Genomic DNA, 14,007 nt, shown 5'->3' with positions numbered 1-14,007 from the left:
TAGGATACAGATGACCAGCAACGTTGTTGCGTTTTGTTTCTAGAACTGTCCAGCTTCTCAAGTCCTATTTAAAAAGAAAAAAAAAAAAAAAAAGGCTCAGTTTTACCATTTTCTCCTCAGCTCAACAGCTTTTTAAATCTTCCAGTTTTCAGTTGCCATTCTTCTTCAAAATACTCAAATAGAAAAGAGGGTTGAGAGAACAAATCACTGAAACACAAATAATCCTCAGAACATATAGTTTTAAGAAAGCTTTTGTCCAATTCTGCTTTCAGTTACTGCAGTGTAACCTATGGAGTAATTACATGAGATTGCAAAGTGTTTCAGTCAGCGTAATGCAGAAGAGAATTGGTCTCATTGTTTCTCAGTGAACTCTTATATGGCTTTTCTCTGTCATTCTTCTAGATAGCTGGAGATTTATCAGGTCTTTGATTTGGATGATAATGATTCTACTGTGTAATATAGATCAGAAGAATGAGGCTTCTAATGCTATGGAAGCTTCTACTAGTTTTCCTAATAAATATATTTGAGTAAAAGCCTCATTATGAATAAGTTGTAGTGTAAATGAATTACCAAACTAGATTGATTTTAAAAAAATACGGAGACTGTTTTAGTAATTTGCCTGTTTATAAGCCTATTGAAATGAAGTTGAATAAAGGAGTGAATGAGTTCAGCTCTATCTGTGGTTGAATGCCTGAAAATGAAAAAAGAGATAAGTCTATTTGAAATCTTCAAGATCCATTTAGTTTAATGGGGAAGAAGCCTTGTATTGCAGAATATTAATTGTATTTAAGGGAAAACTTAGAATTAAGGGAAATTAATTCTGATCTGAATTAGGTCTTGACCCAAAATCCACTGAGGTTATTTTTCAAACTCTTATTGAATAGCATAATTCAGACTAAAAAATAAAAAAATAATTAAAAAAAAAAAATCACCAATGACTCCCACGTTACTCTGCTATAAGTTCAGAATTGCTTCTCCAGAGGCTAGTTGCAGCCTAATGAAAATCATCAGAGAATTAGATGAGTAATTATTTAAAAATATGTAGACAAACTATCTCTTCAAAACAACACTCAAATCCTTCCTGCTGTATTAAAGCTTTGCAAGTCTAACAGTATCTGCTCTAATGTGCAGAGAATTATTCTGGGTTGATACCCCTGGAACTGGTCTGTCCCACAGCTGTGGTACTTGGTTTGTGTCTGTGAAAGTGACAAAGGGTTTAGGAATATGTAAGGACTTCTTTCCCTTTCTGTTGCAGAATAAATCAAAGTAAAGCATTACATTACAAAGCTATGTTTTCTTATCATTAATGTTTTTTGTTTTTTCCCCTGCAGTTGAGCTCAAATTTAATCTGGACCAGTATGTCAATAAAAGATACCCAGGTCTGGTGAAAATAGTGCGCAATAACAAGCGAGAAGGACTGATTCGAGCCAGAATCCAAGGCTGGAAAGCTGCAACCTCTCCTGTTGTCGGGTTCTTTGATGCTCATGTTGAATTCAACATTGGCTGGTGAGTTCTTGGCTATTCCTACAGGGAGAGCAGTGCTATTACATTTTGCCCTATGTCTCAAGGGCTGTGAAAGACATTAATTCAGCAACTGGGGAGCTGAAGAACTGTATGGATGAGACAACTGTAGGTTGGTGTTTTCACATTAGCAATTATATTTGAATAATGTAATTTGGAGAGGGACTCTTTATCAGGGAGTACAGTGATAGGAAAAGGGGTATAGGAAAAGGGGTAAACTAAAAGAGGGTAGATTTAGATTAGATACAAGGAAGAAATTCCTTACTATGAGGGTGGTGAGGCACTGGCCCAGGCTGTCCCCAGAAGCTGTGGCTGCCCCATCCCTGGCAGTGCTCAAAGCCAGGTTGGAGGGGGCTTGGAGCAACCTGGTCTGGTGGGAGGTGTTTCTTCTCATGGCAGGGGTGTTGTAACTGGATGATCCTTAAGGCTTCCTTTCAACCCAATCTATTCTATGATTCTATGAATACTTATTATTATTGCAACACTGTCAACAATCTTCTCCAATGGCTGCAAGTTCCATTAAAAAAAAAAAAAAAAAGTTGTTGTCTCTGCTCCAGTACAGCTTAGTGGAGAGGAAAGTAATTTAAACCACAATGAATGGAAAGCCTCCAAAGCAGACAAGTATGGAGATACCATTAAGGAGGCTCAGGGCTTGAGGCGGATGCATGCTTTCAAGTACTTTTATTTTATCTGCTTGTCATTTTCTTTTTCTTCTTAGAAACTTGAATATAAGTCTGACTTCTTTGTAAATATTCTTACATTTACAATTGAGGGAAACGTGAAATTATTTCCTATATTTTTAATGGGGCTTGAAATTAGCATGCCTTTCCTCATCCTCTTTGTTTTGGAAGGGAGAGGCATTGACTGTGGGTAGCACAGATTTGAGCTTAATGGACCAGATCTACAGTTGCAGTAAATCTTAGTAGCACCACTTAGTGGCCAATATTTGGCATTACTAGACCTCGGGCCTGAAGAAACTGATCTGTACAGTCAGCTGAAAAATGGCTGTTGGGACCTTCAGTATGTAAAATTTGGATTTTCCAAAGACAGGCTGGTATTTGATAATGATGATGCAGGGTTATGATGGAGCTGATTATACTCTGCAGTTCTGGGAGATATCCTCAAATTAAAACTAAAAATAGCTGTACTTGCAACCAGAGAGAAACTTAATTGCAAAGGAGTGGAGTGTTTATTTTTATATGTTCATGAATATCTTTTGAAAAATGAAGATGCAATAAAGTAAGCCTTGTAGGGCACCTGGTTTATATTCACCCTACTTTTTCCCCATCAAAGTCTATAATAGCTGTCACTGTAATTTTCTAGAAGCTTAAGAGCTAAGTTGTTTATTTATTTACTTTTAAGGCATCTGGATTTTTCAAATCATTGCAAAAGTTCATTCAGGGTAATATCTGCTACCAGGCAGAACCAGGCACTGAAGCCTGGTGCTGGTGAGATCATGTTCCCAGTGCTTTTTCTGCTCTGAACTGCAGTTTTTTGAGTTTTGCAGACAATTTTGTTACCCATTCTGTAAAGAACAGTAACCCATTCTGTAAAGGATGGTAAATTGAGGTTTTACTGATGTACTCTACCCAGAGAAACTAGGCAGTGATGTCGGTAGTCAGAAAAAGTTTTTTGTTGTTGTTAGTTTTTTGTTTGTTTGGTTGGCTTGGTTTTGTTGTTGTTGTTGTTTTGTTTGTTTGTTTGTTTTGATATATACATATCATTTTAAATTTACTTTGCATTAAGGTCAGGAAGAGTTGAAATCGGTGTAGAAAGAACCTGGACTACTCAGAAAATGAGAGTATACCCGAGATTAAAAAGTGTTTGCATTTACTGCGTCCTCCCAGGTGTACTCTCCTTTCAACAAGTCTCACTAATACTATTGAGCCGGTTTGTGCAGCCTCTCTAGACCACTTGGCTTCTAGAGTAGCTGCAGAGGATGGGTGAGAATAGCAAACATATACCAGAAGTGTAAAGTATTGCCTTGTTTTGAGTCACATGTGGAAGCTCAGTGTGTTCTCTTCTATTTCGCCTGTTCCCTTCAGCCTCTGGGGCTGCTGACAGCCATCTCCATCGTTGTTCTGCCTGTTCCCTCCTAGTTTAACTCTGCCCATCAGGACTCACGTGTTTGCCTGTCATTTCAATTTTCATCTCATCTCCTTTTACAAGGAGGAACTGGAAGCCTTTCAAGCTGGGTTGCTTTCTTTTTTTCCCACCAGGTTACTCTATCCCTGCCCCAGAGCTGTACCAACTTGGTAGTCGTGAGGGAGTAGCTTGTTAAAGCTCTGCTGTTCTGTTCTCCTGCAAAACCTTATAGTGCATGAATATTTTCCTCCATTTACAAAATACACCCATGTATTCGGAGGCCGCATGGATTACTCCCACTCAAAGCTGTCTATGGATTATTTGTGAGGCAATTAAAAAACAGCCAATTCTTTTGCCACAGAAAAGAGCATTAACTTTCTGTTTGGTTTGTGTTCCATCTCACAGTCATGTACCTGCAGTGCAATTTTAGTCTTCCACTCTGTGCCTGCTTTACCTGCTTAATCAGTTGGCAGATTAATTTGTAAGGAATCAGAGAAAGACCTCGTCACTTTCTCATGAAATATTCAGAATTCTGATGACAACAACAACAAACAAACAAAAAACCTTTTTCTTTAAACAGTTGCCCCGCTATGGGTGAGCTTTTGCCCTATAACACAATGTAGCATTTACAGGCTCTCACAGCATAACTCTCCAGGGACACTTCTAAACTAAAATACAATCTGGTAGGATATTAAAAAAAAAAAAAAAAAAAAAAACTCCACAACCTGGCAGGTTGAATTAACTATTGAATTATTTATTTTACTGTGCTTAATTGCTCTTTTTTTTTTTTTTTTTGCTTCTCAGGTGTTGAGATGTGTTAGCATAGAGCAGAGATTTTCTATTGACCTGTTCCCCTTAAGGCTTTTGGTAGTGAGAGCTATACTGCTGCTGTGACAGCAGAAGTGGAGGTGACCAGCTAAAAGGGAGGCTGTTACTATTAATTCTCAAATGGAATTTTAAATGAAAAGCATGCGGTAATTTTCCCGTTTAGTTCACATGTAAAATTCCACCTGCCCTGCAATAGAACCTCTTTTGTTTTTAATGGCTACTTAATGTCGATAGAAGTCAGGGTCTAGAGCCCACAGCGCAGCAGAACCAATGGCTATGAAACGCTTGGAGTGCTCAGAATACACCTGTGAATATTCAGTGCCAGAAACATCCTTCCTCTTTCCTGGCTGCTGTGCCTGCAGGCAGAAAGGCAGTGGGACAGATGACCTTGCAAGGGGAAATACCAATGGCCAAGAGGAGAAAAGGAACAAGGTGGAAGGTGGACCCAAGAAGACCACAGGACATTCTGCAGCCGTCTTGTCCTTGCTCCTGGCAGGACTCAGCAAGGACAGTGGCACACGGATTTGCTTAAAACCCTTGTTGCTTGTCATGTGCACTCATTTAACTCTTAGAGTAAAGGAGGATCTGCTCTCCCTCTGTCATGTTGGCTCAGAAAAACCCATGAAGACATTTTTTTTTCTTTTTCTAGTACCCTTGGAAATTGCTGTTCTCTGGTCTTTGGTCCCCATTTGTTTTCTATGTACGTATACCTACAATGGGGAAAAAAGTAGGAGGTGTTTTTCCTCTGCCTGCATCTTTTTTAAACTATATTTTCCAGATAAAATCATGTTTCACAGTTGTGCTATGAGGAAAATGCATCCATCTGTCAGTCTCCAATTTCAGCCAGATTTAACAGAAGGTTAAAGGTCTGAGAGATGGTAAGTTCAGAGAGGAGCTGTGGAAACCGCAACTGAATAGCATTCAAATCAGTTCTTCTACAGAGTGGCTAATTGCATGATCCCAAACAAGTTATAGGAGGTTTCATAGTGAACAGAGCTGTTAAAAATACCCAAATACAGGGGAACTGTGGATAAAAGTTTCTACCAGACCAGCTGTGTGATGGGAAGGATTGTTGGAAGGATGGTTGAAGGATGGTTGCAGGATACCAGATCTCATCAATCACGTTACTTGCAGACATTAGTGTCAGTCATCACTGATGCTTCATTATATTCTGTGTCCTGCAATTTGTAGGTAATACACCTTTAGCAGGAAAAGGAGGGAGTACAGTGGAATTTGAATGAAGTTTGGCTGAGAAGGGTAAATGGGAGCATGGTTTCTGGTGAGATGAACAATGGGAGAATGTCTAGGCTCGGGTCTGGAAGAAGCATTAAAGAAAGGCTCCAGTGAGTGGGAGTGTGGAAGGAGGCCAGTGTGTAACAATTTAATGGAAAACCACAGTTTTCACAAAAAATATCTCCCAGAGAAGTTGTACTTTCCTGTCTGAAGGTATATTTCAGCCTGCATAGTTTGATTTTCCCCATATTCCTCTGAAGATTTCAGCATTCCTGTTCTGCCTTCTGTATGAGGTTCACCCACTGCGTTTGGCACCATGCAGGAACATGGAGCGCAGACAATTGCATCCTGGCTGATAATTATGTTGTGGAAGATGTAGAGCATTATGCAGACTCCTGTCTTTGAGAGATGGGAAAGAATAACATGACAAGGAGAAGAGAACTTCCCTACTTTCTGTCTGGGAGCAGGAAAGCAGAGATAGCAGAGATGGGGTGTTAATTCTCTGGGTGAGAAAAAGGACACATTGAGTGAAGGAGGGCAGGACTCAATAAGAGAAAGGCACACAATATATTAGCAGTCATAAAGAGGGTGCTAGGAGCCATAAAAGAAGACATAATGATAGAGTATTATACTTGCTTTCTAGCTTAGGAATTGCTTTTTCACATCTCACCAAAGTAGTATCGAAGCAATGAATGGAGTTATGCAGCGCTGTAGTAATTAAAATTTTGCCAGACAAAGGGGGAGTTTCAATAAGGAAGCAGTGGAGTAAGAGGATTTCATCAAAAATTTTCAATATACCAAAGAGACAGAGACAGCCTGACATGAGAAAGAGGATCTGAAATATAAGCCAAGTATCTATTCGTCTGTGCTACACACAGCCCATCATTATAGATTATCCCTGAAGTTGGCAGTGTTTTAAGAAGATAGAAAATGGGGTATTTAAGGAACTAAGAAAAAGAGCTAAAGATCAAGATCCCAGGTCTATGAATAACCCTTTGCAGATACTATTTCATACTGTAATATGTAATGCAATTTGCTATAGTGGCCTTAAGCAATGGATTCTCTAGTAAGTGTGTAAATGAAAAAGGAAGTTGATTTCCTCCTAATTTTCTACTGGCTATGGTTGTCCTAACTACTTTTTAATGGAGATGTAGTTACACTTCTGTAGGACAAAGTCACAAGGTCACGTGGCTCTTTGGGGACCTGGCAAGGCCTGGGACCTTCTTTCCTTCTAGCGAGAGAAGCACTGAAGCTGAGGGTGAAGTGGTTTGTAGTCCTTCCCCTTTGGAGGATTCGCACCCAGGAATGGGAATCAGGACAAGGATACGCTTCATCACAGCATCCCCGGTACCAGGCTGAGTTTGACTTGGGAAGTTTTAATTATGCAAAGGAAAGGACATGTCTTTATTGAAGGGTTTTTTCCTCATCCACAGACTCTACCTTCACTTAGGATCAGTGTGATAACTGAATGGGACATGTTTCAGATAGCAAAAGTGAACTAACATTGTCTGAGTGAAGAGGGCAGCATGCAGCAGATACCACATGGCCCTTCTGATGCATGGGGCAGCACCAGCTTGCATACACAGGACGTGCAAGAACAGCACCTTCAGCTATTCATCTACCTAAACAACCTAGAGTGCTCATTGAGGCATCCTCATTGCTTTTCAGCGGTGCAGAAAAGAGCTATTCAGATTTGGCAGCCAAACAGCTGATCTTTAACTCTCCAGCAGGCTTTTATCCTGTGTTTGCTCCAGTCTGACTGGGGGCTGCAGGGCTGAAACCTCCCTGATAGAGATGTCAGGCAGAACAGATGGGGAATTTCTTCCTCATCTTAGAGACTGGGGAAGGGAGTGTGATTTTTTTTTTTAATAGTTATGTGTTTTGTGTTTTTTTTGTTTTTTTTTACTTCTGTGAGCACTTATTTACAGGAAAGGAACTCTGCATGAAATATTCCACAGTTGGCCTCAGTGGAGAATTCTGTATGTCTGTAGATCTCCTTGTCTGCATCTGAAAAATGCATATTGTCAGTGAAATTTGAGGCAGCATATAAAATCACATGCAAAATAAGCTTTCAGTTTACACATCCTTTTTTCTTATGTTTCTGAGTTAAGATTTTACTTCATAGTTTCTGGCAGTGCTACAGCCAGAGCAAAATAAAGTGTTAAATACACTGAGCCATAACGTCTAAGAGAGAATACCATATGGTTGTTCATTTATGTCTTATAAGAACTTAAGGAAGAGTCTTCACAGAAGAAAAAGGAATTATGGTTTGTGGGGGAGGGGGAAATAAAAACAAAGTTGGATTTTTTTAACATTAGTTCATTTTTTATTGGAGTAAAAATTTGAATGGCTATAATGGAGAGGAAAAAAATGTACGTTTATCTCAAAACAACCTAGAGAGCAGGTTATTCAGATATCCACTTAGGAAGGGGCAGAACATAAGAGAAACTTTCCCAACACTGTCAGTTATGAAAGGGTTTGGTTTTGGACAAAAGCAGAAGAAGTGCCATTTGAGAAAAAATAAATAGAAAGAAGCTGGTGACAAATGCCTGGTGCAATCTTTCTGCTTACAAACTGAAAGTTATTCTGGACCTCTTCCTCAAATGATGCAGGTTGGCAAAGTTTCCCTGGAGTTGTGAAGTTCATTGGAGCAGAGGAGTCGGACAGCAGAGGTTCTGGCCCGTGGCATGCATCTGGTTTCTTCTCTTATATCGCATGTGCTTATTCCTATGTTGTGCCTTCTTAGAAGTCTGCTTGAAGTCAGCAGGTGGTTTTACATATTTAAAGGGTAAATTATGTAATGAGCTGAGGAGCTCATTACTAACTTGTTTTTATCTTCTTTTTTTTTAAGAAAAAAAAATCTGGAAGAAGCTGTTCTTTTTAGTGTTGTGAAAAATCAGACTTCCCCATTGGCATGAGCTCTGTTGCAATCTGATAAGGATGTAAGACAGCATAAAATTTGTGTTTGCTCTTATGTCTCCTGGGGTTCAAGCTGCTCTGCGTTGGCCCAGTATTAAACAGAGAATGCATATATGTTCAGAGACAGACTTACAACAGGATTAGAGAAGCAAGTATGCTCACAGCATGACCTCTGCTTTTGCTCTCAATCTTCTTAGAAGCTTATTTTGTTCTCTGGGTTAAATTCTGCCTTCCAACTCTTTTCTGAACTCTAATGTTTATCTTGGGAGCACTTTCTCTTTGAAGCCCACAGTACTGGCATTGCTTGCACTCCCTTAGAAGTCAACCTGGATGCTCAACATCTTGGAAATTCCATTGTTTGACCTGCCTCTTATGCCACGGGTAGGCAAAAACATGAAATGCATGGGCCGTATTTAGATATACGCCCAACAGTCTCTGACAAATCAACACATCCTTTAGCTCCTGATGAGAGATTCCTTCCACAAATCCCCCAGGACGGTTTCTGCAGGGAGGAGTCACTTACCAAAGCACCTGCTGTGGATGTCAATGTGCCTGTGAGAAGCCCACCAGAATTATGGTAAAGCCATATCTGCCTTCTGGCTTTTCAACCATGTACTGTCAGTTGCAGGACTCACCTGGGAATGAGATATTTGCAGTGTGTTCCTATATTTCAGGAGCCGCTTCAGAGAAATAAAACCCAAGTCAAAATAGGCATTAGCTTAGCTGAGTCTATGAGAGAATTAAATTTACTGTCCTCTCTCTTCTGGCTTTATCCATTTGCTAGCAATATATTCAGAGGGGGAGGACAACGCTGACAAATATACACTTTTAGTGTGGATAGAAGGGAGGAACTTCTTTGTCACTCAAATTCTAGCCCAAATTGTCTGCTTGGTTTTTATAAGGTGGGGAAAAAACAAACAAACAAGCAAGCCTGGATGAGGCTAAGCACTACCTATAAAGCTGAATCTTGTGATTATATTTAGTTTACTGAAATCCGTTATGTCTGTGAATATGCCTGGGAGAATTTTTCCTCTTGCTTCAGTAAATAACTTGTCAACAATGTATGCTGCTCTGTTCCCATAAAGTATGTTTCTCGTATACAAGCTAGGAATCTAGTATTTTTTTTGGCATCTGTGAAAAAAAAAAAAAAAAAAAAGAAGAATCTCAAAATTCACATCTGGCTTGTATACCTAATTAGGCAGGGCTGAATCCTGCCTCACTGCCAGCAGCGGCCATGTGGAAAGGAAATACTCAAATGCCATATTGCAGCTCATCAGCACAGCACGGCAAACTCACTTGGACTTCAGCAACCTCTTCCACTCAGTCCTTTTTGTCCAGGGAGCTGCCAGGAGCACCTGACTTCTCCAGATGCTCAGTGGAGAAGACAAGAGATGAGGAAAGCAAAGAAATGAACATTGGCATGTATGAAGAGGATGAGTAAATCCACATAAGAATGTAGCAGCTTAAAATAAAGGAAAAAATTAGAAATGGTGAGGAAAGATTTAAGCATAATCCTTTCAAAAACCTTAAACAATCAGACAAAGCCAGAATTACCACCAAAGTTGACAAAGGATTTGATGCCAGTGCAGCTCAGCCGACAGACACAAGGCTACCGTGCAAGTCTGCTGAGGCCAAAAGAGATACTCCAGGTCTGGACTTGGCTAGCAGTGAATAGCAATTAAAAAACAACAACAAAAAAAAAAAACAACAACAAAAAAAAAAATCATATTTCATGAATTAGGCAATGTAAACAGAGTCTATTACCCTTTCCTGTTGAAGCTCATAGTACTACCTCATTAGACAGACTGGCTGTTACCTCAGGATCTTGGCAGGTAGAAAAAGCACAAGCAATGTTGGTGGTGCAGAGGGCATTTGCAGAATCTGGGGGCTTGAATATTCCTGTAGATCGTACTGCAGTGTGATAGGGCTTGGTGTTCAAATACCCCCTTGCTATTTCTGCTGTCCCTGGTTGGGCAAGGGAAGCTGGGAAATGTGACAGGGGTACAAGGTTTAGCTGAGAAGTCACTCCATTTTGAGTTTTGTCAAGTAACAGAAGAAGTCTGCACTGGATTTGCTCATTTCCTGTGTGACTCAGTCTGCTCTCTGGAGGATGTAATCCCTCCACTCTGTGATAACTTCTGTACCAAATCTGCTAAAGCGATGTCCAGGGGCTTCAGAGATGTATCTTTGGCAACACACAAGGGCTTCTGAAATGTTGTTTGAGTCAATCTTGTAACAAGGCTCCTGCTTCAAGCACTCTGCAAGGACAGTGACCTCCTCCAAGGTCATTTTTTTCCCCACATCTGCAAGGAGGACTCCTTTACAGGTTAATTAGTGGCCTGTCATTAACATCTATACCTGTTGTTTGGTGTTTTGAAAACCTTCATTTCAGAGGCCAGAAAGGAGTGGGAGAGCCTCCTACTGATATTATGCATGGGGATTACCACAGCTGAGCACGGTGGCACCTGATTAGCGATGGGAGAAGCGTGGCTGGCTGACATCTGCCTCTAGGCTGATGAACTGAGATAATATTATGGAAATAACAAACTAGATTCATCTTTTTTTGCATTCTTCCCTGCTTTATTGGAGTTGCAAGAGTTTTTCTGCTGGACACCCGCTGTTTTTTAAAGCACTTAATCTCATAACTATAATCTCATATTAATAACAAAAGCGGCTTACCCTGATTTGGTAGGTCACATTGGCTTTTTAGGGAGGTTCATGTGTGTGGCCTAAGGACTTTATGAATTGGCATTCCAGATAATGTACTGCACTGTCCTGACTCTCTCTCAGGTATTTCTTGTCTCTCCCACTAAAAATAAAAATTAAAATGTTGGTTTTGCCTGGGGTGCAGCTCTTTAAATGCTTCTTTGGAGGCCCTTAGTGCCTTGCAGGAGTAGACTTTGATAGCAGAGGTACCGCACCAAAAATTGGAGGCAGGCAGTAGTAAGACAGACTTCAAAGCAGTCCAATCATGAGGGATGCCTTGATTTATTTTCAGAATAAATTAAGTAGAGTAAGAATACTACACATGTTGCATAAGAGATGAACATCTAATGCATAACATTCCTGGCCAGGCCTTCAGAGAGAAGACAAGGGGAATTTCTGCAGCTTGCAGTGGGGTCCTTCTCTTCCCACCACGCGTGTGATCAATCTTTTTATTAAAATTTACATGTTCTGTACTATTGGTGTTTAGCTGATTAAATTCAAATGTCCTTTTTCTAGAGGATTCCACATAAAACTAGCTTAACTCTCTACAGCTTCTTTCCAAATGAAATGCTGCAACGCCTTGCATTTTTTTTTTCAGTCATGCCCTTATTTTACATGATTTTGTGATGCTTTATCTGCAGTAGCTCATCCTCGATACTCAAAGGTTTCACTGAATCTGTCTCTTTTTACAGAAGTGAGAGGGGTAAAAAAAGAGAAAGCAAACAGTTCATGGCCTCATGTAAGCAATATGGAGTTTGTGCACACAAAAGAGAAATATTTTGGCCATATTTGAGTAAAGAGAAAATGCTGTTTTCTTACAGATGAGATCAGAAAATTTGTGTTAGTTCAGACTGAGACAATGCAGAATGAAAATGGAGGTTGAATTAATTTCATAACTTGTCCCTTTCTGTTGGTCTACACAAGAAAATACATGGTAACAAACAAAATATAACAGAATATGAAACAACAAATTGAAAGCACAGGAGAATGATTGCCTTTTAACCAACAACAAAAGTATAATGAGAAAAGATCAGTGTTCAACTCCTACTACCCCTGTGAATCACAGCAAGCCACCCTTCCCTCAGAGAAGATACATGTGAGAGCTCTGCAGAATCTTCAAAGTTTATTTCAAGAGGAAACAGTTACAAAAGAACAAGCTGGTGTCTGTTTCTAGTGCTGCTTTGAGAAGTGCTTTCCACCCTTATGTAAGTTTGCTGCCTTTTTGGATCTGTTTCTCTCAAAATTCTTAGCAACTTCAGACTACCTTGGTCAGAAATGGGTGTTTGCACTGAAGCTTTTTACTTTCCTGAAATACTTTGGGAAGTAGGTGCTGTTGAAAGCACATTGATGTTTTAAAGCCTTTTGAAATGATGGCACATTTCCTGCAGCTTGCTGCTTTTGCACTATCTGTCTACTGAGACCTTCTTATTGCCAGAGGGGCTTTAGAAGGTATAATGCAGCCATGCTTGTCATCCAAGCTAGATCCAATGGGGTCAGTCCTTAGAAAACAAGATTAAAACCTTTGAGTAACCTTCAGATTGATTCAGTCCCTTTTTGTTCTTCAGGCCCTATAAGCAAGAGGCATCCTGGTGGTGTAGACATGAAGAGATTTAGTTACTCTCAACGCTTGCCCATTGCACACTGAAATGACAGTGTCCAGGCATCAGAATAAGTGTTTGGGAAACGTTGTGTTGTTAAACCCTGGTACAGCTCCATAGAGGCAATAATTCGTGTGATGTTGGTATGTGAAATGTGCCACACTGAACCCTGGCTTCTGCTCTATGGCAGTGACCTGCACTCAATCCTGCTGCACTGGGTTTTGGGCTGCCATCTTACTGGTTCCTCCTCTCAGTATCAGAGAACTTTGTTTTATCAGACTGCAAAGAAGGGACTTGGTCTAAATGGGTGGCTGTAAAACATTTTCCTCTTTTTATTGTTCTCAGGGTGGAACCTGCACTTACCCGGATCAAAGAAGATCGAAAGCGGATCATCTTACCAGCGATTGACAACATCAAGTACAACACTTTTGAAGTGCAGCAATATGCCAACGCAGCCCATGGCTATAACTGGGGCCTCTGGTGCATGTACATAATCCCACCACAGGACTGGCTCGATAAAGGGGATGAATCAGCTCCCATCAGGTAAATCTCCCGTGTCACTTTGGTACTAAGGGTGTCTCCATGTCAGCTGTCTGCCAAGGGGGAATTCAAGTGAACCAAGGCTGGAGGCTTTTGTACAGGGATAGTAAAATGAAACTGAGAAAAACAGATGGCTCTACAAAGCAGTTGATGCATGTGTCACAACTCAGAGCTGCACTGCAGTGTGCATAGAAGTGAGTGTGCTTTAGTTGTGAAATGTGATTCAAGTTCATGTTGTGTCCCTTAGTAGGATAGCAAGATCTTTTTCATCTAGGCTTTTATTTTCTAAACGGACTGTGGCATGTGTAATGAGCCAGATAAACATTGTGTGTATGAGAAACGAAGGTATTTTGTATGTGATTACAAGGAGGCTGTCTTCACTTTGGGTCTGTAGGCAGCATTCTTGGACATCAGCCCAAACCAGAGCTTCCCAGCAGCACAAGTAGGAGATGTGTTAGCCTTGTCTTGTTGGAGAGTTGCTCTTTTTTTGGAGAATTTTACATATGTTCTGAGTTTTCCCCCTGGATGAATTTTAAAATAACACTGGACCATATAAGCAGAGTATCATTTTACTTTC

The 14,007-nt window shown here is 40.3% G+C and overlaps 1 protein-coding gene across 1 annotated transcript in view; it reads left to right on the top strand.

The window, feature by feature from the left end:
- GALNT9 (polypeptide N-acetylgalactosaminyltransferase 9) overlaps nt 1-14,007 on the top strand; it is a gene marked incomplete at both ends in the record, with an annotated part of 141,789 nt that overhangs the window by 49,297 nt on the left and 78,485 nt on the right. Inside the window, 2 exons of the mRNA XM_084297368.1 lie at nt 1,332-1,506; nt 13,236-13,433. Of these exons, the coding sequence (XP_084153494.1) occupies nt 1,332-1,506; nt 13,236-13,433 (373 nt within the window). The remainder of the gene's footprint in view (nt 1-1,331; nt 1,507-13,235; nt 13,434-14,007) is intronic.

The sequence above is a fragment of the Netta rufina genome, assembly GCF_964035555.1.
Source record: "Netta rufina genome assembly, chromosome: 17".
NCBI classification, from domain to species: Eukaryota; Metazoa; Chordata; class Aves; order Anseriformes; family Anatidae; genus Netta; species Netta rufina.
This window is presented reverse-complemented; position numbering and strand designations above follow the sequence as displayed.